Raw genomic sequence first — 22225 nt, 5'->3', positions numbered from 1 at the left:
AATGATTAAAGAAATCCTGTTCATGATAAGTAGCAGCCAGACAGAAGTTTTGGGAACATATATTAACATATCTATAATATGTGAGCTTGAAGTAAAGTTTTGGGAACTAAGGCTCTTGGGATTTGTCAGTCACTGCCTCAATGTTCCTCATTGATAAAGAATGCTTTGGATAGATTTAAAGGGATGTAAAACCCAATTTTTTTTTTCTTTCATGATGTAAATAAAAACATAACATTTTAAACAACTTTCTAATTTACTTCTATTATCATATTTTCTTCGTTTTCTTGTTATCCTTATTTGAAAAGCAGACATGTAAGCTCAAGAGTGTGCACGTGTCTGCATCACTATATAGCAACAGTTTTGCAACAATGTTATACATTAGCAGGAGCACTAGATGACAGTGCTATTTCCTGTCCTGTAGTCCTTCAGGCATGTGCACACTACCTACCTAGGTATCTCTTTAACAAAGAATAACATGAGAATGAAATATTTTTGATAACAGAAGTAAATTGGAAATTTTTAAAAATTGTATTGAATAATGAAAGAACATTTTTGGGTATAATGTTCCCTTTAAGTTTTCTCTTGTTAAGTGTATTCAGTCCACGGATCATCCATTACTTATGGAATATATTCTCTTCCCAACAGGAAATTGCAAGAGGGTCACCCAATCAGAGCGGCTACATAGCTCCTCCCCTCACATGTCATATTCAGTCATTCTCTTTCAACTTAAAAGATAGGACGTTGTGAGAGGTCTGTGGTGTTTTTATACTTAGTTTATTTCTTCAATCAAAAGTTTGTTATTTTAAAATGACACCGGAGTGTGTTGTTTATTCTCAGGCAGTATTTGGAAGAAGAATCTGCCTGCGTTTTCTATGATCTTAGCGGCAGTAACTAAGATCCACTGGCTGTTCTCGCATATTCTGAGGAGTGAGGTAACTTTCAGAAAGGGAATAGCGTGCGGGGAACCCTGCAAACAAGGTATGTGCAGTAAATTATTTTTCTAAGGAATGGAATTGACTAAGAAAATACTGCTGATACCGATGTAATGTAAGTAAAAGCCTTTAATACAGTGAGAGCGACTGTTAGCAGGCTGGTTTAAATATATACAGTAAAGTAATTTTCTAAGGAATGGAATTTGACTGAGAAAATGCTATTAATACTGAAGTGATGTTATAAGCCTTAAATGCAGTAGGAAGACTGGTATCAGGCTTATCAATAGAGATACATGCTCATTAAAAAAGGGATGTTTAAAACGATTTTACTGGCATGTTTAATCGTTTTGTGAGGTACATTGGTGATAAAACTTGTTGGGGCATAAAATTTTTCCACATGGCTGACAATATTTCTGCATAGAAACAATTAACTGAAACTCCCAATATTGTAATATTGAGTAGGTGGGGCCTATTTTAGCGCTCTTTTGACGCAGTAAAAAATTCAGGCTCTGTCTTCCTACTTTCTTCTGCTTGACCCGGGTCGTCTCCAGACAGCTTAAGGGACTTCAAAAGTCATTTTGAGTGAGGTAATCAGTCACAGCAGACCTGTGACAGTGGTTTTTTGACTGTATTAAAAAACGTTTTTTTGCTTATAAAAACCGTTTGGGTTTTAAGGGGTTAATCATCCATTTGCAAGTGGGTGCAATGCTCTGCTAACTTAATACATTTACTGTGAAAATTTGTTTGCTATAACTGATTTGGTTCATTGTTATTTCAACTGTGACAGTTTTCTGTGCTTCTTAAAGGCACAGTAGCGTTTTTCTTTATTACTTGTAAAATTATTTACAGTGTTTTCCAAGTCTACTAGTCTTATTGCTAGTCTGTTAAAACATGTCTGACACAGATGAATCTGTTTGTTCACTATGTTTAAAGGCCACTGTGGAGCCCCACAGAAACATGTGTACTAAATGTATTGATTTCACTTTAAATAATAAAGGTCAGTCTTTATCTATAAAGGAGTTATCACCAGACAACGAGGGGGAAGTTATGCCGACTAACTCTCCTCACGTGTCAGTACCTTCGCCTCCCGCTCAGGAGGCGCGTGATATTGTGGCGCCAAGTGCATTGGGGACGGCCATACAAATCACCTTACAAGACATGGCTAATATTATGAATAATACCCTGACAGAAGTATTATCTAAATTGCCAGAATTAAGAGGCAAGCGCGATTGCTCTAGGGTAAGAATAGAGCGCGCTGGTGCTACAAGAGCCATGTCCGATACTGCGTCACAGTTTGCAGAACATGAGGACGGAGAGCTTCATTCTGTAGGTGACGGATCTGATCCAGGGAAACCGGATTCAGAGATCTCTAATTTTAAATTTAAGCTTGAGAACCTCCATGTATTGCTAGGGGAGGTTTTAGCGGCTCTGAATGACTGTAACACAGTTGCGATTCCAGAGAAATTATGTAGGCTGGATAGATACTATGCAGTACCGGTGTGTACCGACGTTTTTCCTATACCTAAAAGGCTTACAGAAATTATTAGCAAGGAGTGGGATAGACCTGGTGTGCCCTTTTCCCCACCTCCTATATTTAGAAAAATGTTTCCAATAGATGCCACTACACGGGACTTATGGCAGACGGTCCCTAAGGTGGAGGGAGCAGTTTCTACTTTAGCTAAGCGTACCACTATCCCGGTGGAAGATAGTTGTACTTTTTCGGATCCAATGGATAAAAAATTGGAGGGTTACCTTAAGAAAATGTTTGTTCAACAAGGTTTTATCTTACAGCCCCTTGTATGCATTGCGCCTGTCACTGCTGCTGCGGCATTTTGGTTTGAGTCTCTAGAAGAGGCCATTCACTCAGCTCCATTGGATGAAATTATGGACAAGCTTAAAGCACTTAAGCTAGCTAATGCATTTGTTTCTGATGCCATTGTACATCTAACTAAACTAACGGCTAAGAATTCCGGTTTTGCCATTCAAGCACGCAGAGCGTTATGGCTTAAATCCTGGTCAGCTGATGTGACTTCTAAATCTAAATTACTTAATATTCCTTTCAAGGGGCAAACCTTATTCGGGCCCGGCTTGAAAGAAATTATCGCTGACATTACGGGAGGTAAGGGTCATACCCTTCCTCAGGACAAGGCCAAATCAAAGGCCAAACAGTCTAATTTTTGTGCCTTTCGAAACTTCAAGGCAGGAGCAACGTCAGCTTCCTCCGCCCCAAAACAGGAAGGAACCGTTGCTCGTTACAGACAGGCCTGGAAAACTAACCAGTCCTGGAACAAGGGCAAGCAGGCCAGAAAACCTGCTACTGCCCCTAAGACAGCATGAAGGGATGGCCCCCTATCCGGAAACGGATCTAGTGGGGGGCAGACTTTCTCTCTTCGCCCAGGCGTGGGCAAGTGATGTCCAGGATCCCTGGGAGTTGGAGATCATATCTCAGGGATATCTTCTGGACTTCAAGGCTTCTCCTCCTCTAGGGAGATTTCATCTTTCAAGGTTATCAGAAAACCAAATAAAGAAAGAGGCATTCCTATGTTGCGTACAAGACCTCCTAGTAATGGGAGTAATCCACCCAGTTCCGCGGACGGAACAAGGACAGGGATTTTATTCAAATCTGTTCGTGGTTCCCAAGAAAGAGGGTACCTTCAGGCCAATTTTGGACCTAAAGATTTTAAACAAATTCCTAAAAATGGAAACTATTCGGACTATCCTACCCATGATCCAAGAGGGTCAGTACATGACCACGGTGGATTTAAAGGATGCCTACCTTCACATACCGATTCACAAAGATTATCATCGGTTCCTAAGATTTGCCTTCCTAGACAGGCATTACCAGTTTGTAGCTCTTCCCTTCGGGTTGGCTACGGCCCCGAGAATCTTTACAAAGGTGCTGGGCTCTCTTCTGGCGGTTCTAAGACCGCGAGGCATAGCGGTGGCTCCGTATCTAGACGACATCCTGATACAGGCGACAAGCTTGCAAATTGCCAAGTCTCATACAGAGATAGTTCTGGCATTTTTAAGGTCGCATGGGTGGAAGGTGAACGTGGAAAAGAGTTCTCTATCACCACTCACAAGAGTCTCCTTCCTAGGGACTCTGATAGATTCTGTAAAAATGAAAATTTACCTGACGGAGGCCAGGTTATCAAAACTCTTAAATGCTTGCCGGGTCCTTCATTCCATTCCACGCCCGTCAGTGGCTCAGTGCATGGAAGTAATCGGCTTAATGGTAGCGGCAATGGATATAGTGCCATTTGCGCGCCTGCATCTCAGACCGCTGCAATTATGCATGCTAAGTCAGTGGAATGGGGATAACTCAGATTTGTCCCCTCTACTAAATCTGGATCAAGAGACCAGAGATTCTCTTCTCTGGTGGTTATCTCGGGTCCATCTGTCCAGGAGTATGACCTTTCGCAGGCCAGATTGGACGATTGTAACAACAGATGCCAGCCTCTTAGGCTGGGGCGCAGTCTGGAATTCCCTGAAGGCTCAGGGATCCTGGACTCAGGAGGAGAAACTCCTCCAAATAAATATTCTGGAGCTAAGGGCAATATTCAACGCTCTTCTAGCTTGGCCTCAGCTAGCGACACTGAGGTTCATCAGATTTCAGTCGGACAACATCACGACTGGCTTATATCAACCATCAAGGGGGAACTAGGAGCTCCCTAGCGATGTTGGAAGTCTCAAAGATAATTCGCTGGGCAGAGTCTCACTCTTGCCACTTGTCAGCGATCCACATCCCAGGAGTGGAGAACTGGGAGGTGGACTTTCTAAGTCGTCAGACTTTTCATCCGGGGGAGTGGGAACTCCATCCGGAGGTATTTGCTCAACTGGTCCATCGTTGGGGCAAACCAGAACTGGATCTCATGGCGTCTCGCCAGAACGCCAAACTTCCTCTTTACGGTTCCAGGTCCAGGGACCCGGGAGCAAAGCTGATAGATGCTCTAGCAGCTCCTTGGTTTTTCAACATGGCTTATGTGTTTCCACCGTTTCCTCTGCTCCCTCGACTGATTGCCAAGATAAAACAGGAGAGAGCATTGGTGATTCTGATAGCGCCTGCGTGGCCACGCAGGACTTGGTATGCAGACCTAGTGGTCATGTCGTCCTGTCCTCCATGGACTCTACCTTTGAGGAAAGACCTTCTAATACAAGGTCCCTTCAATCATCCAAATCTAATTTCTCTGAGGCTGACTGCGTGGAGATTGAACGCTTGATCCTATCAAAGCGTGACTTCTCCGAGTCAGTTATTGATACTTTGATACAGGCACGAAAGCCTGTTACCAGAAAAATCTACCATAAGATATGGCGTAAATACCTGTATTGGTGCGAATCCAAGAGTTACTCGTGGAGTAAGGTTAGGATTCCGAGGATATTGTCTTTTCTCCAAGAGGGCTTGGAAAAAGGTTTATCAGCTAGTTCCTTAAAGGGACAGATTTCTGCTCTGTCTATTCTTTTGCACAAGCGTCTGGCAGAAGTTCCAGACGTCCAGGCCTTTTGTCAAGCTTTGGCTACGATTAAGCCTGTATTTAAAGCTGTTGCTCCTCCGTGGAGCTTAAACTTGGTTCTTAAAGTTCTTCAAGGAGTTCCGTTTGAACCCCTTCTTTCCGTTGATATTAAACTTTTATCTTGGAAAGTTCTATTTTTGATGGCTATTTCCTCGGCTCGAAGAGTCTCGGAATTGTCTGCCTTACACTGTGATTCTCCTTATCTGATTTTCCATTCAGAGAAGGTAGTTCTGCGTACTAAACCTGGGTTTTTACCTAAGGTAGTCTCTAACAGGAATATCAATCAGGAGATTGTTATTCCGTCATTATGTCCTAATCCTTCTTCTAGGAAGGAATGACTTTTGCATAATCTGGAAGTAGTCCGTGTCTATTTACAGGCAACTAAAGATTTTCGTCAAACTTCTTCCCTGTTTGTCATTTACTCTGGACAGAGGAGAGGTCAAAAAGCTTCGGCAACCTCTCTCTCCTTTTGGCTTCGTAGCATAATACGTTTAGCCTATGAGACTGCTGGACAGCAGCCCCCTGAAAGAATTACAGCTCATTCCACTAGAGCTGTGGCTTCCACCTGGGCCTTTAAGAATGAGGCCTCTGTTGAACAGATTTGCAAGGCTGTGACTTGGTCTTCGCTTCACACTTTTTCAAAATTTTACAAATTTGACACTTTTGCTTCTTCGGAGGCTGTTTTTGGGAGAAAGGTTCTACAGGCAGTGGTTCCTTCCGTTTAAGTGCCTGCCTTGTCCCTCCCATCATCCGTGTACTTAGCTTTGGTATTGGTATCCCATAAGTAATGGATGATCCGTGGACTGAATACACTTAACAAGAGAAAACATAATTTATGCTTACCTGATAAATTTATTTCTCTTGTAGTGTATTCAGTCCACGGCCCGCCCTGTCTTTTTAAGGCAGATCTATATTTTAATTAATACTTCAGTCACCACTGCACCCTATGGTTCCTCCTTTCTCGTCTTGTTTTGGTCGAATGACTGAATATGACATGTGAGGGGAGGAGCTATGTAGCAGCTCTGCTTGGGTGATCCTCTTGCAATTTCCTGTTGGGAAGAGAATATATTCCATAAGTAATGGATGATCCGTGGACTGAATACACTACAAGAGAAATAAATTTATCAGGTAAGCATAAATTATGTTTTTTATACTGATGAATCATTAATTGGGCGCTAGTCATTTTTCTTATTGGTTGTGTGTGTGTATGTGTGTATGTATGTGTGTATATGTGTATGTATGTGTGTATATGTATATATGTATGTGTGTATGTATATGTGTGAGTATGTATGTGTATATATATATATATATATATATATATATATATATATATATATATAGCCCTGCCCACTATGATGCCACCTATGACGTACAGGAGGGCACCGCGGCGGCCACATGCAGGTAAGGGGGGTGGCAGTGACTAGTACTAGCTAGTACTGTTGTACTAGCACATGGTGACTGACTGAGCTCAGGCTGAGGGGGGGCCGGGGGGCAGCCGTGTCTGATCTAGCTGGAGGGATATAGCCGGCCATGCAGTGCTGAATAGACTAGCAGCATTTCCTTGTCCGGTGCAGCAGCAAGCACAGCGGCTCCCTCCCACCATGAATAGAAAGCTGGCCAGCAGGATGCACGGTCTGCGCCCAAATACTCCATTCAAAGTATTCGTGCTTGCTGCTTGGGGGTCCGGTGAATGACTGTGGTAGTGTTGTGTAGTGGGACTCACTTGGCATAGGTCACCATTGCAAGGTAAAGAGCTTGTCTCCTCTGCATTATAATCATACTGCCAACTATAGAACTCTGCTGGCTTACTTTACACTATTATTGTTGCTATAGAGCTTACTCGCATTTTATATAACTGATTTGTGGGTGCAGTGCTAGGTCCCTCTAATCATTTTACCCCACATATTCTCTATGCAAGGCAGTGCCATTTTTTTTGTCCATTCTGATATACTGCACTGCACAAAATAGAATATAACTGCATGCTATGGAGCATGATTACTTGCAATATTTCTACAGGCACAGAGATTGCTCACTCTGGAACTAAGAATATTACTCTATTTTATTAAGCTTGCTTATTTTTTAATAGAACATTAGTGCTGCAATTTAAATGCATACTCAATGTAATAAAATAATTCTGTAGGTTATGAATATATATACAGTGTATGTATGTATATATGTATGTGTATATGTATGCATATGTATGCATGTGTATATGTATGTCTGTATGTATATATATATATATATATATATATATATATATATATATATATATACACTGCACGATTAATCGCATATGCGATTTAAAACCGCGATCAATCGAATTGCGATTTTTTCCTAAATAGAAAAATCCTCAGAAGTGGCTGTAATAATGAATTGTTTGTGATTTCTTGCAAACCAGCTCCATCTAGTGGTTGCTTTTAGCACACACTTGTAAAATGGCTGTTTTACTATCACTTTCTGTTCTCATAGGCAGCCGATCAATCTAGAAATCTAAAAGAAGAGCCCATGCAGAAATGAACAGGAGAGAAAGCCACTTACTTATATTTCCCCCTAGGGACGTCTGTAGTCTGAAACTTAGGGTTTGTGAACATTATGGAACCTCTGACACAATCTCCTGCTCCTCTGGCTCAAATACGTAGCAGATGCAGTTAACCCCACGGCTCCCAAAAAGGCTAAAACTGCAGTCCCCTCTGCTGCTGGTTTAACTTAACTGCATCTACAATGGTTTTTTATTTATATATATCTGTGTGCAACTGTGTGTATGTGATTGTATATTATGTATGTGTGTATGTGTATATATATATATATATACCGTTTTTTTTGTTTTGTTTTCCTCTCAAGGACACGACGAGTCCACGGATCATCTTTATTACTTATGGGATATTCTCTTCCTGCCTGCAGGAGACGGCAAAGAGCACCTACAGCAAAGCTGTTAAATAGTCCCCTCCAACCCGGTCATTCTCTTTGCCTGCGTTAGTAATAGGAGATGGCAAAGTGAGGTGTTAGAAAAAGTTTCTCCAATCAAGAGTTTGTTGTTTTTAAGTAGTGCCAGAATGTGCTACTTTGATCTGGGTTATAGCCTAGACCTGATCAGTCTCTACAGCAGGGCTTTTTGGTGGCTTTAAAGCATTAGGAACTGGTGGGACATAATTCTCACTGCGCCTCCTAAGATGTTGCTGCTCCATTATAGATAGCCTAAGCACATGGTAACTCTGGCTGATCTGCTTCCACAGGGCTATGAGAGGGAGAAATAGGATCCTCTTACACCTGATGGACGATCCTGCTGTTGGGCAGCATTGAGGTAAGTGCTATTTTATTCATTCTGGAACAATAGGCAGAGTGATTATGGCACTTAGCTTTTTACACTAATGGAAGCTGTTAGAGCAGCTCTGGGACAAAACTCCCCTTTTTTTCTCAAAATATAAGGGGTCATTTCTCATGACAGTATGTACAGGCACTGGGTTTTTTTGTATGGGAGACTGCTTTTTATTACAATTTTCATGTATCGGTATTATGGCATCCATGCCGTTCTAGATACGTTTTTTTGGTTTACGCCCATGATATGCGGGGCCTATTTCCACGCGCTTTCTCATTCTGGTTAGTCCGGGCTGAAGGGAAGTCGCATGGAGCGCTACTGCCACATGTCTACTGTTTACTCATATTCAGTCAGGCGGTAGAAGCACTTTCTGCAAGTGGGGATTTTCTGTGTTTTCTCCGGCTCCTTCTGATATCAGAATCCGGTTGTTCCTGGGAAGAAAGTTGTGTATTTGGTGGCAGGTAGGCACCTCAGCAGGCTGCTGAGGTGTGCATGTGTCTAAAAAAACATCATTTTTTTTTAGCTTTTATCTAATATAAAAACGGCAGAAGATTTATTTTTATAACGGTTTAAGTTAATCTTTTCATCTCAAATCGTTACTTATTGGGGTTTTACTTTACTAGGTATCTTTTTCTGTTTTAAAGACACAGTTGCATATATATATATATATATATATATATATATATATATATATATATATATATATTTAAAAAAAAAAAATAATAAAAGAAGAAGGTTTTTATTTTAAGTTTTATGTGGGTTGAGATGGATACAGGAGCTGATCAATCTGCTCTTTGCTTTATGTGTTTGAATGCTCAGGTTGAACCCCCTATTCCCTTTTGTCCCTCATGTGTTGAGAGGGCCTTGAGTTACAAAGAAAGGATTTTTCACGAGCAAACCTCTTCTAGGTGAACTTTCTGATTCTGGGAGTTCAGCACCTTTTTCAGATTCGGAGGTGGTTTCTTTCAGGTTTAAGTTAGAACACCTCCGTCTGTTACTCAGGGAGGTCTTAACAACTTTAGATGATTGTGACTCTACAGTAGTAGTGGCTCCTGAAAAGTTGTGTAAGATGGATAGATATTTTGAAACTCCCTCGTATTCAGATGTTTTTCCAATACCTAAGAAGACTTTGAAGATTGTCTCTAAGGAATGGGACAGACCAGGTATTCCTTTTTCTCTATCCCCGGTCTTCAAGAGAATATTTCCAGTAGCAGATGCTATAAAGGAAAATTGGCAGACAGTCCCTAAGGTGGTGGAAGGAGCTGTTTCCACCCTAGCTGAGCGTACGACTATTCCTATTGAGGATAGCTGTGCTTTTAAGGATCCTATGGACAAGAAGTTGGAAGGATTACTTAAGAGGATTTATATTCATCAGGGGTTATTGTTGCTGCCTGCTGAATGGATTGCTACGGTTACTAGTGCAGCAGCTTATTGGTTTGACGCTCTGTTTGAGTCTCTCAGAACTGAGACCCCTTTGGAGGAAATCCAAGATAGGAATAAGGCGCTGAAATTAGCTAATGCCTTTATAACTGATGCTTCGTTGAAAATTACTAAATTAGCTGCAAAGATTTTGGGGTTTTCTATCTTGGCCCGCGGAGCCATGTGGTTAAAACCCTGGTCTGCGGATGTGTCCTCCAAGTCTAAGCTTCTAGCAATTCCTTACAAGGGAAAGTCCTCGTTTGGACCTGGTCTATAGGAAATTATTTCCGATATCTCTGGAGGTAAGGGTCATCTACTTCCTCAGGATAAGAGAAACAAGCAAAAGGGACGTCAAAGTAATTTTCATTCCTTTCAAAATTTCAAGAGTAATTCCTTCGTTTCCTCCGCCAGACAGGACGGAAACTTTACCCAGCCTAAGCCTACTTGGAGACCCAACGAGTCATGGAACAAGGGGAAACAATCCAAGAAGCCTGCTGCCGATTCCAAGACAGCATCAAGGGGTTGCCCCCGATCCAGGGCCGGATCTGGTCGGGGGCAGACTCTCCTTTTTTGTTCAGGCCTGGGTAAGAGATGTTCAGGATCCCTGGACTATAGATATTGTGTCCAGGGGATATAAACTGGAGTTCAAAACCTTTCCTCCTCGGGGAAGGTTTCTCCTTTTAAGGTTATCTACAAACCAGATAAAAAGAGAGGCGTTCTTATGTTGTGTAAGAGACCTCTCCTCCATGGGAGTAATTGTTCCAGTTCCTACTCAGGAACAAGTAGAAGGTTTTTATTGCAATCTGTTCGTAGTTCTCAAAAAGGAGGGAACTTTCAGGCCAATCTTGGATGCATATCTTCATGTTGCTATCTTCAGGGAACATCACAAGTTCCTAAGATTTGCATTTCTGGACAAACATTTCCAGTTTGTGGCTCTTCCTTTTGGGTTGGCCACAGCACCCAAAATTTTCACAAAAGTTCTGAGGTCTCTTTTGGCGGTCCTAAGACCACGGTGCATTGCAATAGCGCCATCTTGCCATCGAGCAAAGTCTCATACCGACATTGTCATAGCCTTCCTGAGATCTCATGGGTGGAAGGTGAATTTAGAAAAGAGTTCTCTAGTTCCAAAGACAAGGGTTACACTGCTTCATATGTTAATCATACCACTGTGTCCACACTATAAGAATGACTGTTCAATAAAACATGAATGTTGTGTGAACTTGTGTGTCATAAGACCTAATAACTGGCTAGTGGCTACTATTTTATCACATCACAGGCAGCAAATTTTATTGTAACTATTTTTTGTTTTGTATTTTTATGCTCAAATAGTGTATTGGACATTGATAAACATGTACATTAAGATTCTGTAGTGTTAAATAAATTGTTTAATGCTAAATGAAGGTGTTATAGTCATTTTTAATAAAATCGCGATTAAATCGCAATTGGGTTTTTTTTCCCCAAACAAATTGCGATTTATTTTTTTTGGGTCATATCGCCCAGCCCTAATGTGTGTATGTATGTATATGTATATATATATATATATATATATATAAAAGAACAAAGACACCAAACCTAAGCGCTACATGTATCAGCTTACCCAAATGTATGTCACCGCTGTTCGTTGATCCTCGATCCTCAGCGTGTAACTTGTGATCTCTTCCCCGGCACAATGGAGAGTGGGTGGATGCAGGGAGACTTGAACTGCTGCAGCTGCTTAATCAGAGTGTCTGCAAACACTCCAGAGAAATGTAGAAATCCAAATGAATTAAGGAATAGCGCAAAAACAGTCCAAAGGCACCTGCTCTTAAAAAGTGAATACATTTTAATATAATCCAAGATAAAAAAAACATTGTAGTACAAAAATAGGAGTTAAAAAATAACTCAGTGTGTACAGAGACACCTGTCTGCAAACATGTTTCGTGCCTCAGCACTTGTTCACTGCATATTTTTGTACTACAATGTTTTTTTATCTTGGATTATATTAAAATTTATTCACTTTTTAAGAGCAGGTGCCTTTGGACTGTTTTTGCGCTATTCCTTAATTCATTTGGATTTATATATATATATGTGTGTGTGTGTGTGTGTGTGTATGTATATGTGTGTGTGTGTATATATATATATATATATATATGTGTGTGTATGTATGTATGTGTATATATATATATATATGTATATATATATATATATATATATATATATATATATATATATATATATATATATGTGTGTGTGTGTATGTATGTGTGTGTATATATATATATATATATGTGTGAAAATAATATAGTTTCAACAAGTAGTAAATATAAATAATGGTATATAAAGGTGTAACTATACATTTTTTACAACACTTAATGATACCTCTCTGTTGCGTCGTATATTCGAAACTTTTGATTCTCCACTATGGATAAGTATTGTTGTTTCAAGTTCGAGTATTATCCAAGGGAGGAGGTGGTGTAGTGCTGATTCTGTCTTTTCTTTTTTTAGGTAAGATTTTCTGCTATGTGGGTCTCAGAGCAAAGTTGTTATTGTCCTTGAAGTTGAGTGTGATTTCTGATGAGGATGTTGGTGGTCCTGGATGCTTCAGTGGGATACCTAAGCTTTTTGAGATTTTGTCCAAATTCTGTGAGCCTTAATAGATGTGGGTAGTGCCCTCGTATGTAATCATCAAGCTAAAGGGGAGCCCTCGGCGGTATTTAATTTTTCCTTCTTAATATGATCAGAGTCCGCTGCATCATTCCTTACTGTTGGGAAATTAATAAACATGGCCACCAGGAGGAGGCAAAGACACCCCAGCCAAATTCTCAAATACTTCCCTCATATCCCAGTCATTCTTTGCCTTTCATCACAGGAGGTTGGCAGAGAAGTTTCAGAAGATACGGAGTAGTTCCTTATGAAGGGTATCTGCCCTTCGAAATGGGACTGGAGTTTTAAGTAGTCTTGTCAGCCTCTCAGTGAGAGCATTGACGAATGCACTGGAGATGCAAGGAGAGTCTTTCTGCAAATCCATCCAGCTCCTAAGCAGTGTTGACGAGTTTCACTGCCTGCTTCTATCACTCAAGTCTATTTCAGGAGTGATGCTACAAGACAGTCAAACTTGAGAGGCTGTGTTTCTGTTCCACAGCATAGATTCCGGTAAGATTGTTTAATTTTTTATACATATGATAACACAAGAGGACAGGGTCACAATGTGGTTCCTTTTATCTGTATGGAATCGAAGGTTAATATCTCCGGAGGGGGATTATTCACATAATTTATTTTATTATGATTATATGTGTGAGATAAGATTCAGGCAGATGTTGGAACGTACAGGTTTTTGTAAGCTGCACAGCCTTTTTCCTATAGCAGGGGCGGTCCTGCATTGCGCACCACGTGACCGGGTGTGGTCACACTGATTTCCTCTCTTCCTGTCCGTGTAGTTTACCGGATAAGAAGCAGTTTCTCTGTTTGGCCTGGGTCATAGGAGGTGGTGAGTGCTCCAGCCATTGGGGGTATAAAGGTGCAGTTTTCTTTTGCAAGATGTACAGAGTCCACTGATTCATCCTAACTTGTGGGATATTGTCCTTCCTGACAGGAAGTAGCAAAGAGAGCTCCACAACAGAGCTGTCTATATAGCTCCCCCCTTAACTCCACCCCCCCAGTCATTCTCTTTGCTGTCTCTAAGCAGGAAGGGTAAAGAGAAGAGGTGTTAAACTGTTAGTTTTATTTTATCTTCAATCAAGTGTTTATTTTTAAATGGTACCGGTGTTGTACTATTTACTCTCAGGCAGGACATAGATGAAGATTTCTGCCTGGAGGATGATGATCTTAGCATTTGTAACTAAGGTCCACTGCTGTTCCCACAAGAGCTGAGGAGTACAGGAAAACTTCAGTGTGAGGAACGGTTTCTTGCTATACAGCAATGAGGTATGTTCAGTCATATTTTCTGCAGAGACTGTGTTAACTCAGAAAGGCTGACAGTGTCCCCATTAGGGGAAGGGTAAGCAGTAATCCTGGTGTTATCAGAGGTTTTTACTAGCTTGCATAAAGGGTTAATTTTTTTTGGGCACTCAGTTTGTTATGTGAATTTGGGACAAACGTTTTTGTGTCTGGGAGTAACGTTTTCTGTTTTATGGGATATTTACTTGAGGGTTCTTTTGGGTTGTTTATAACCCACATGGCTTTCAGGCAGGGTTTGTTAGTTTTGTGTAGGCCCCAGCAACATCGAGTGAGGTGGGCGGGGCCTATATTTACAAGCAGCAAGCAACTTCTCCTGAGGTCCTGAGAGTCTTCTGAGGGACTAATTGAAGCTTTAAACCCCATATTATAGCTTCCTAAGGGCAGGTAGGGCCACAGCAGAGCTGTGGCAAGGTGCTTTAGGGTTTTTTAACCGGTTTTAGACACTTATCAATCCGTTTTTTTCATTTGGGGGTCTTGCTTTTTTACTTGTGGTGAAATCCTTCTAAAGCTTAGTGGGTGCACTGTTAAAAATTTTGAATTTTTGAAGCAATTTTAACCTGTTTTGCAGTTTGTGTATGCCTTTTTTTCTCTTAAAAGTACAGTATTGTTTTTGCAAATTGTGTTTTTTTCATTAAATAAATTGTTTTCCAAGCTTGTTTGCTTCATTACTAGCCTGTTAAACATGTCTGACACTGAGGAAACTCATTGTTCAATTTGTTTAGAAGCCATTGTGGAACCCCCTCTATGAATGTGTCCCAATTGTGCTGATATGTCTATAAAGTGCAAACAGCATATTTTGACTTATAAGCATTTGGCATTAAATTATTCTCAGACAGAAGTAAATCAGGTTTCGCCATCTAGTTCTCCCCAAGTGTCACAACCAGTTACGCCCGCACAAGCGACGCCAAGTACTTCTAGTGCCTCTAATTCTTTCACCTTGCAAGATATGGCTTCAGTTATGAATACTACCCTCACAGAGGTTTTATCTAAACTACCAGGGTTGCAAGGGAAGCGCAGTAGCTCTGGGTTAAGATCAAACACTGAGCCTTCTGACGCTTTAGTAGCCGTATCCGATATTCCCTCACAATGTTCTGAGGTAGGGATGAGGGATTTGCTGTCTGAGGGAGAGATTTCTGATTCAGGAAAGATGTTCCCTCAGACAGATTCAGATATGACAGCATTTAAATTTAAGCTAGAGCACCTCCGTTTATTGCTCAGGGAGGTTTTAGCTACTCTGGATGATTGTGACCCTATTGTCGTTCCAGAGAAATTGTGTAAAATGGACAAATATTTAGAGGTTCCTGTTTACACTGATGTTTTTCCGGTCCCTAAGAGGATTTCGGACATTGTTACTAAGGAGTGGGATAGACCAGGTATTCCGTTCGATCCCCCTCCTGTTTTTAAGAAAATGTTTCCCATTTCTGACACCATAAAGGACTCATGGCAGACGGTCCCTAAGGTGGAGGGAGCTATTTCTACTCTGGCTAAGCGTACAACTATACCTATTGAAGACAGTTGTGCTTTCATTGATCCTATGGATAAAAAATTAGAGGGTCTCCTAAAGAAAATTTTTGTTCATCAGGGTTTTCTTCTTCAACCTATAGCTTGCATTGTTCCGATAACCACTGCAGCTGCTTTTTGGTTTGATGCTCTAGAAGAGGCTCTTCAGATGGAGACCCCACTAGATGATATTTTGGACAGAATTAAGGCCCTTAAGTTGGCTAATTCTTTTATTACAGACGCCGCTTTTCATCTTGCTAAGTTAGCGGCAAAGAATTCAGGTTATGCCATTTTAGCTTGAAGAGCGTTATGGCTTAAGTCCTGGTCAGCTGATGTGTCATCTAAATCTAAGCTTTTGACCATCCCTTTCAAAGGTAAGACCCTATTCGGGCCTGCACTGAAAAAGATAATTTCAGACATCACTGGAGGGGAAGGGTCATGCCCTCCCTCAAGATAAGTCAAATAAGACAAGGACCAAACAAAATAATTTTCGTTCCTTTCGAAACTTCAAGGGTGGTCCCGCTTCCTCTTCCCCTGCTGCAAAGCAAGAGGGGAACTTTGCTCAATTCAAGCCAACCTGGAGACCTAACCAGGCTTGGAACAAGGGTAAACAGGCCAAAAAGCCTGCTGCTGCCACTAAGACAGCATGAAGGTGTAGCCCCCGATCTGGGACCGGATCAAGTAGGGGGCAGACTTTCTCTCTTTGCTCAGGCCTGGGCAAGAGACGTTCAGGACTCCTGGGCCATATAAATTGTAACCCAGGGGTATCTCCTAGATTTCAAAGATTCTCCTCCAAGGGGGAGGTTCCATCTTTCTCAATGTAAACCAGACAAAAAGAGAGGCGGTCTTATGCTGTGTAGAAGACCTTTTTACCATGGGAGTGATCTGCCCAGTTCCGAAAACAGAACAGGGGCAAGGTTTCTACTCCAATCTGTTTGTGGTTCCCAAAAAAGAGGGAACCTTCAGACCAATTCTAGATCTCAAGATCCTAAACCAATTCCTAAGAGTTCCATCCTTCAAGATGGAGACAATTCAGACTATTTTACCAATGATCCAGGAGGGTCAATATATGACTACCGTGGATCTAAAGGATTCGTATCTACAATTTCCTATCCACAAAGATCATCACCAGTTCCTCAGGTTTGCCTTTCTGGACAGGCATTACCAGTTTGTGGCTCTTCCCTTCGGGTTGGCCACGGCGCCAAGAATCTTCACAAAGGTGCTAGGATCCCTTCTGGCTGTCCTAAGGCTGAGGGGCATAGCAGTGGCGCCTTATCTAGACGACATCTTAATTCAAGCATCAACTTTCCAACTTGCCAAGTCTCACACGGACTTAGTGTTGGCCTTTCTAAGATCTCATGGGTGGAAAGTGAACGTGAAAAAGAGTTCTCTTATTCCTCTCACAAGAGTTCCATTCCTGGGAACTCTGATAGATTCGGTGGACATGAAAATATTTCTAATGGAGGTCAGGAAATCAAAGATTTTAACCACCTGCCGAGCTCTTCATTCCATTCCTCGTCCGTCAGTGGCTCAGTGTATGGAGGTAATCGGACTTATGGTAGCGGCAATGGACATAGTTCCGTTTGCTCGCTTTCATCTCAGACCACTGCAACTATGCATGCTCAAACAGTGGAATGGGGATTATGCAGATTTATCTCCTTAGATAAATCTGGATCAAGAGACCAGAGACTCTCTCTTCTTTGGTGGTTGTCACAGGATCACCTGTCCAGGGGAATGTGTTTCCGCAGGCCAGCGTGGGTTATTGTGATGACGGACGCCAGCCTACTGGGTTGGGGTGCAGTCTGGAATTCCCTGAAAGCACAGGGTTTGTGGACTGAGGAGGCGGCCCTCCTACCGATAAATATCCTGGAATTAAGAGCGATATTCAATGCTCTTCAGGCGTGGCCTCAGCTGGCTTCGGCCGGATTCATCAGGTTTCAGTCGGACAACATCACGACTGTAGCTTATATCAATCATCAGGGGGGAACAAGGAGTTCCTTGGCGATGATAGAAGTTTCCAGGATAATCCGATGGGCAGAGACTCACTCTTGCCATCTATCAGCGATCTATATCCCAGGTGTAGAGAATTGGGAGGCAGATTTTCTAAGTCATCAGACTTTTCATACGGGGGAGTGGGAGCTCCATCCGGAGGTGTTTGCTCAACTGGTTCAGCTATGGGGCACACCAGAATTGGATCTGGTCAGAACGCCAAACTTCCTAGTTACGGATCCAGGTCAAGGGATCCTCAGGCAGTACTGATAGATACTCTAGCAGTACCCTGGTCGTTCAACCTGGCTTATGTGTTTCCACCATTCCCTCTCCTTCCGTATCTGATTGCCAGAATCAAACAGGAGCTTCAGCGATTTAGATAGTACCTGCGTGGACACGCAGCGCTTGGTATGCAGACCTGGTGGACATGTCATCTCTGCCACCATGGATTCTGCCACTGAGACGGGACCTTTTTGATTCAAGGTCCATTCAAGCATCCAAATCTAATTTCTCCAACATAGGTGTGTCCGGTCCACGGCGTCATCCTTACTTGTGGGATATTCTCTTCCCCAACAGGAAATGGCAAAGAGCCCAGCAAAGCTGGTCACATGATCCCTCCTAGGCTCCGCCTACCCCAGTCATTCTCTTTGCCGTTGTACAGGCAACATCTCCACGGAGATGGCTTAGAGTTTTTTAGTGTTTAACTGTAGTTTTTATTATTCAATCAAGAGTTTGTTATTTTAAAATAGTGCTGGTATGTACTATTTACTCTGAAACAGAAAAGAGATGAAGATTTCTGTTTGTATGAGGAAAATGATTTTAGCAACCGTTACTAAAATCCATGGCTGTTCCACACAGGACTGTTGAGAGGAATTAACTTCAGTTGGGGGAACAGTGAGCAGTCTTTTGCTGCTTGAGGTATGACACATTCTAACAAGACGATGTAATGCTGGAAGCTGTCATTTTCCCTATGGGATCCGGTAAGCCATTTTTATTCACACAGTAAATAAGGGCTTCACAAGGGCTTATTAAGACTGTAGACATTTTCTGGGCTAAATCGATCATATTTACACATATTTAGCCTTGAGGAATCATTTAATCTGGGTATTTTTTGTAAAATAATATTGGCAGGCACTGTTTTAGACACTTTATTCTATTGGGGCTTTCCCTAATCATAGTCAGAGCCTCATTTTCGCGCCGGTATGGCGCACTTGTTTTTGAGAACAGCATGACATGCAGCTGCATGTGTGTGGAGCTCTGATACATAGAAAAGTCTTTCTGAAGGCATTATTTGGTATCGTATTCCCCTTTGGGCTTGGTTGGGTCTCAGCAAAGCAGATTCCAGGGACTGTAAAGGGGTTAAATTTAAAAACGGCTCCGGTTCCGTTATTTTAAGGGTTAAAGCTTCCAAATTTGGTGTGCAATACTTTTAAGGCTTTAAGACACTGTGGTGAAATTTTGGTGAATTTTGAACAATTCCTTCATACTTTTTCGCAATTGCAGTAATAAAGTGTGTTCAGTTTAAAATTTAAAGTGACAGTAACGGTTTTATTTTAAAACGTTTTTTGTGCTTTGTTATCAAGTTTATGCCTGTTTAACATGTCTGAACTACCAGATAGATTGTGTTCTGACTGTGGGGAAGCCAAGGTTCCTTCTCATTTAAATAGATGTGATTTATGTCATAATGAATTTAGTAAAAATGATGCCCAAGATGATTCCTCAAGTGAGGGGAGTAAGCATGGTACTGCATCATCCCCTCCTTCGTCTACACCAGTTTTGCCCATACAGGAGGCCCCTAGTACATCTAGCGCGCCAATACTCCTTACTATGCAACAATTAACGGCTGTAATGGATAATTCTATCAAAAACATTTTAGCCAATATGCCCACTTATCAGCGAAAGCGCGACTGCTCTGTTTTAGAAAATACTGAAGAGCATGAGGCCGCTGATGATATTGTTTCTGAAGGGCCCCTACACCAGTCTGAGGGGGCCAGGGAGGTTTTGTCTGAGGGAGAAATTTCAGATTCAGGAAAAATTTCTCAACAAGCTGAACCTGATGTGATTACTTTTAAATTTAAGTTGGAACATCTCCGCGCTCTGCTTAAGGAGGTGTTATCCAATTTGGATGATTGTGATTATCTGGTCATTCCAGAAACACTATGTAAAATGGACAAGTTCCTAGAGGCCCCGGGGCCCCCCGAAGCTTTTCCTATACTCAAGCGGGTGGCGTACATTGTTAATAAAGAATGGGACAGGCCCGGTGTACCTTTCGTACCTCCCCCCATATTTAAAAAATTGTTTCCTATAGTCGACCCCAGAAAGGACTTATGGCAGACAGTCCCCAAGGTCGAGGGGGCGGTTTCTACTCTAAACAAGCGCACCACTATACCCATAGAAGATAGTTGTGCTTTCCAAGATCCTATGGATAAAAAATTAGAAGGTTTGCTAAAAAAGATGTTTGTTCAGCAAGGTTACCTTCTACAACCAATTGCATGCATTGTCCCTGTCACTACAGCCGCGTGTTTCTGGTGCGATGAGCTAGAAAAGGCGATTATTAGTAATTCTTCTTCTTATGAGGAGATTATGGACAGAATTCGTGCTCTTAAATTGGCTAATTCTTTCACCCTAGTCGCCACCTTGCAATTGGCTAGGTTAGCGGCGAAAAATTCTGGGTTTGCTATTGTGGCGCGCAGAGCGCTTTGGTTAAAATCTTGGTCAGCGGATGCGTCTTCCAAGAACAAATTGTTTGACATTCCTTTCAAGGGGAAAACACTGTTTGGCCCTGACTTGAAAGAGTTTATCTCTGATATCACTGGGGGCAAGGGCCACGCCCTTCCTCAGAATAGGTCTTTCAAGGCCAAAAATAAACCTAATTTTCGTCCCTTTCGCAGAAACGGACCAGCCCCAAGTGCTACGTCCTCTAAGCAGGAGGGTAATACTTCTCAAGCCAATCCAGCCTGGAGACCAAGGCAAGGCTGGAACAAAGGAAAGCAGGCCAAGAAACCTGCCACTGCTCCCAAGACAGCATGAGATGCGGGCCCCCGATCCGGGACCGGATTTGGTGGGGGGCAGACTCTCTCTCTTCACTCAGGCTTGGGCAAGAGATGTTCTGGATCCTTGGGCGCTAGAAATAGTCTTCCAAGGTTATCTTCTGGAAGTGATTCATCCTGTTCCATCAAAAAAATATTCTGGAACTGAGAGCGATATTCAATGCTCTCAAGGCTTGGCCTCAGCTAGCGAGGGCCAAGTTCATACGGTTTCAATCAGACAACATGACGACTGTTGCGTACATCAACCATCAGGGGGGAACAAGGAGTTCCCTGGCGATGGAAGAAGTGACCAAAATCATTCAATGGGCGGAGACTCGCTCCTGCCACCTGTCTGCAATCCACATCCCAGGAGTGGAAACTTGGGAAGCGGATTTTCTGATTCGTCAGACATTGCATCCGGGGGTGTGGGAACTCCATCCGGAAATCTTTGCCCAAATCACTCAACTGTGGGGCATTCCAGACATGGATCTGATGGCCTCTCGTCAGAACTTCAAGGTTCCTTGCTACGGGTCCAGATCCAGGGATCCCAAGGCGACTCTAGTAGATGCACTAGTAGCACCTTGGACCTTCAACCTAGCTTATGTATTCCCGCCGTTTCCTCTCATCCCCAGGCTGGTAGCCAGGATCAATCAGGAGAGGGCGTAGGTGATCTTGATAGCTCCTGCGTAACCACGCAGGACTTGGTAGGCAGATCTGGTGAATATGTCATCGGCTTCACCATGGAAGCTACCTTTGAGACGAGACCTTCTTGTTCAAGGTCCGTTCGAACATCCGAATCTGGTCCTACTCCAGCTGACTGCTTGGAGATTGAACGCTTGATCTTATCAAAGCGAGGGTTCTCAGATTCTGTTATTGATACTCTTGTTCAGGCCAGAAAGCCTGTAACTAGAAAAATTTACCACAAAATATGGAAAAAATATATCTGTTGGTGTGAATCTAAAGGATTCCCTTGGGACAAGGTAAAGATTCCTAGGATTCTATCCTTTCTTCAAGAAGGATTGGAGAAAGGATTATCTGCAAATTCCTTGAAGGGACAGATTTCTGCCTTGTCTGTGTTACTTCACAAAGAGCTGGCAGCTGTGCCAGATGTTCAAGCCTTTGTTCAGGCTCTGGTTAGAATCAAGCCTGTTTACAAACCTTTGACTCCTCCTTGGAGTCTCAACTTAGTTCTTTCAGTTCTTCAGGGGGTTCCGTTTGAACCCTTACATTCCGTTGATATTAAGTTATCATCTTGGAAAGTTTTGTTTTTGGCTGCAATTTCTTCTGCTAGAAGAGTTTCAGAATTATCTGCTCTGCAGTGTTCTCCTCCTTATCTGGTGTTCCATGCAGATAAGGTGGTTTTACGTACTAAACCTGGTTTTCTTCCAAAAGTTGTTTCTAACAAAAACATTAACCAGGAGATAGTCGTGCCTTCTTTGGGTCCGAAACCAGTTTCGAAGAAGGAACGTTTGTTGCACAATTTGGCTGTTGTTCGCGCTCTAAAATTCTATTTAGATGCTACAAAGGATTTTAGACAAACATCTTCCTTGTTTGTTGTTTATTCTGGTAACAGGAGAGGTCAAAAAGCAACTT

The 22225-nt window shown here is 42.1% G+C and overlaps 1 protein-coding gene across 1 annotated transcript in view; it reads left to right on the top strand.

Annotated features, from left to right (window-relative positions):
• The window catches only part of RFX7 (regulatory factor X7), a 592746-nt gene that overhangs the window by 80734 nt on the left and 489787 nt on the right, over positions 1 to 22225 (top strand). The window contains exon 2 of the mRNA XM_053717507.1: positions 10412 to 10436. Within this exon, the coding sequence (XP_053573482.1) occupies positions 10412 to 10436 (25 nt within the window). The remainder of the gene's footprint in view (positions 1 to 10411; positions 10437 to 22225) is intronic.

The sequence above is a fragment of the Bombina bombina genome, chromosome 6, assembly GCF_027579735.1.
Source record: "Bombina bombina isolate aBomBom1 chromosome 6, aBomBom1.pri, whole genome shotgun sequence".
In the NCBI taxonomy this organism is placed as follows: Eukaryota; Metazoa; Chordata; class Amphibia; order Anura; family Bombinatoridae; genus Bombina; species Bombina bombina.
The sequence above is the reverse complement of the archived record's forward strand: the minus strand, read 5'-3'. Positions and strand labels throughout refer to the sequence as shown.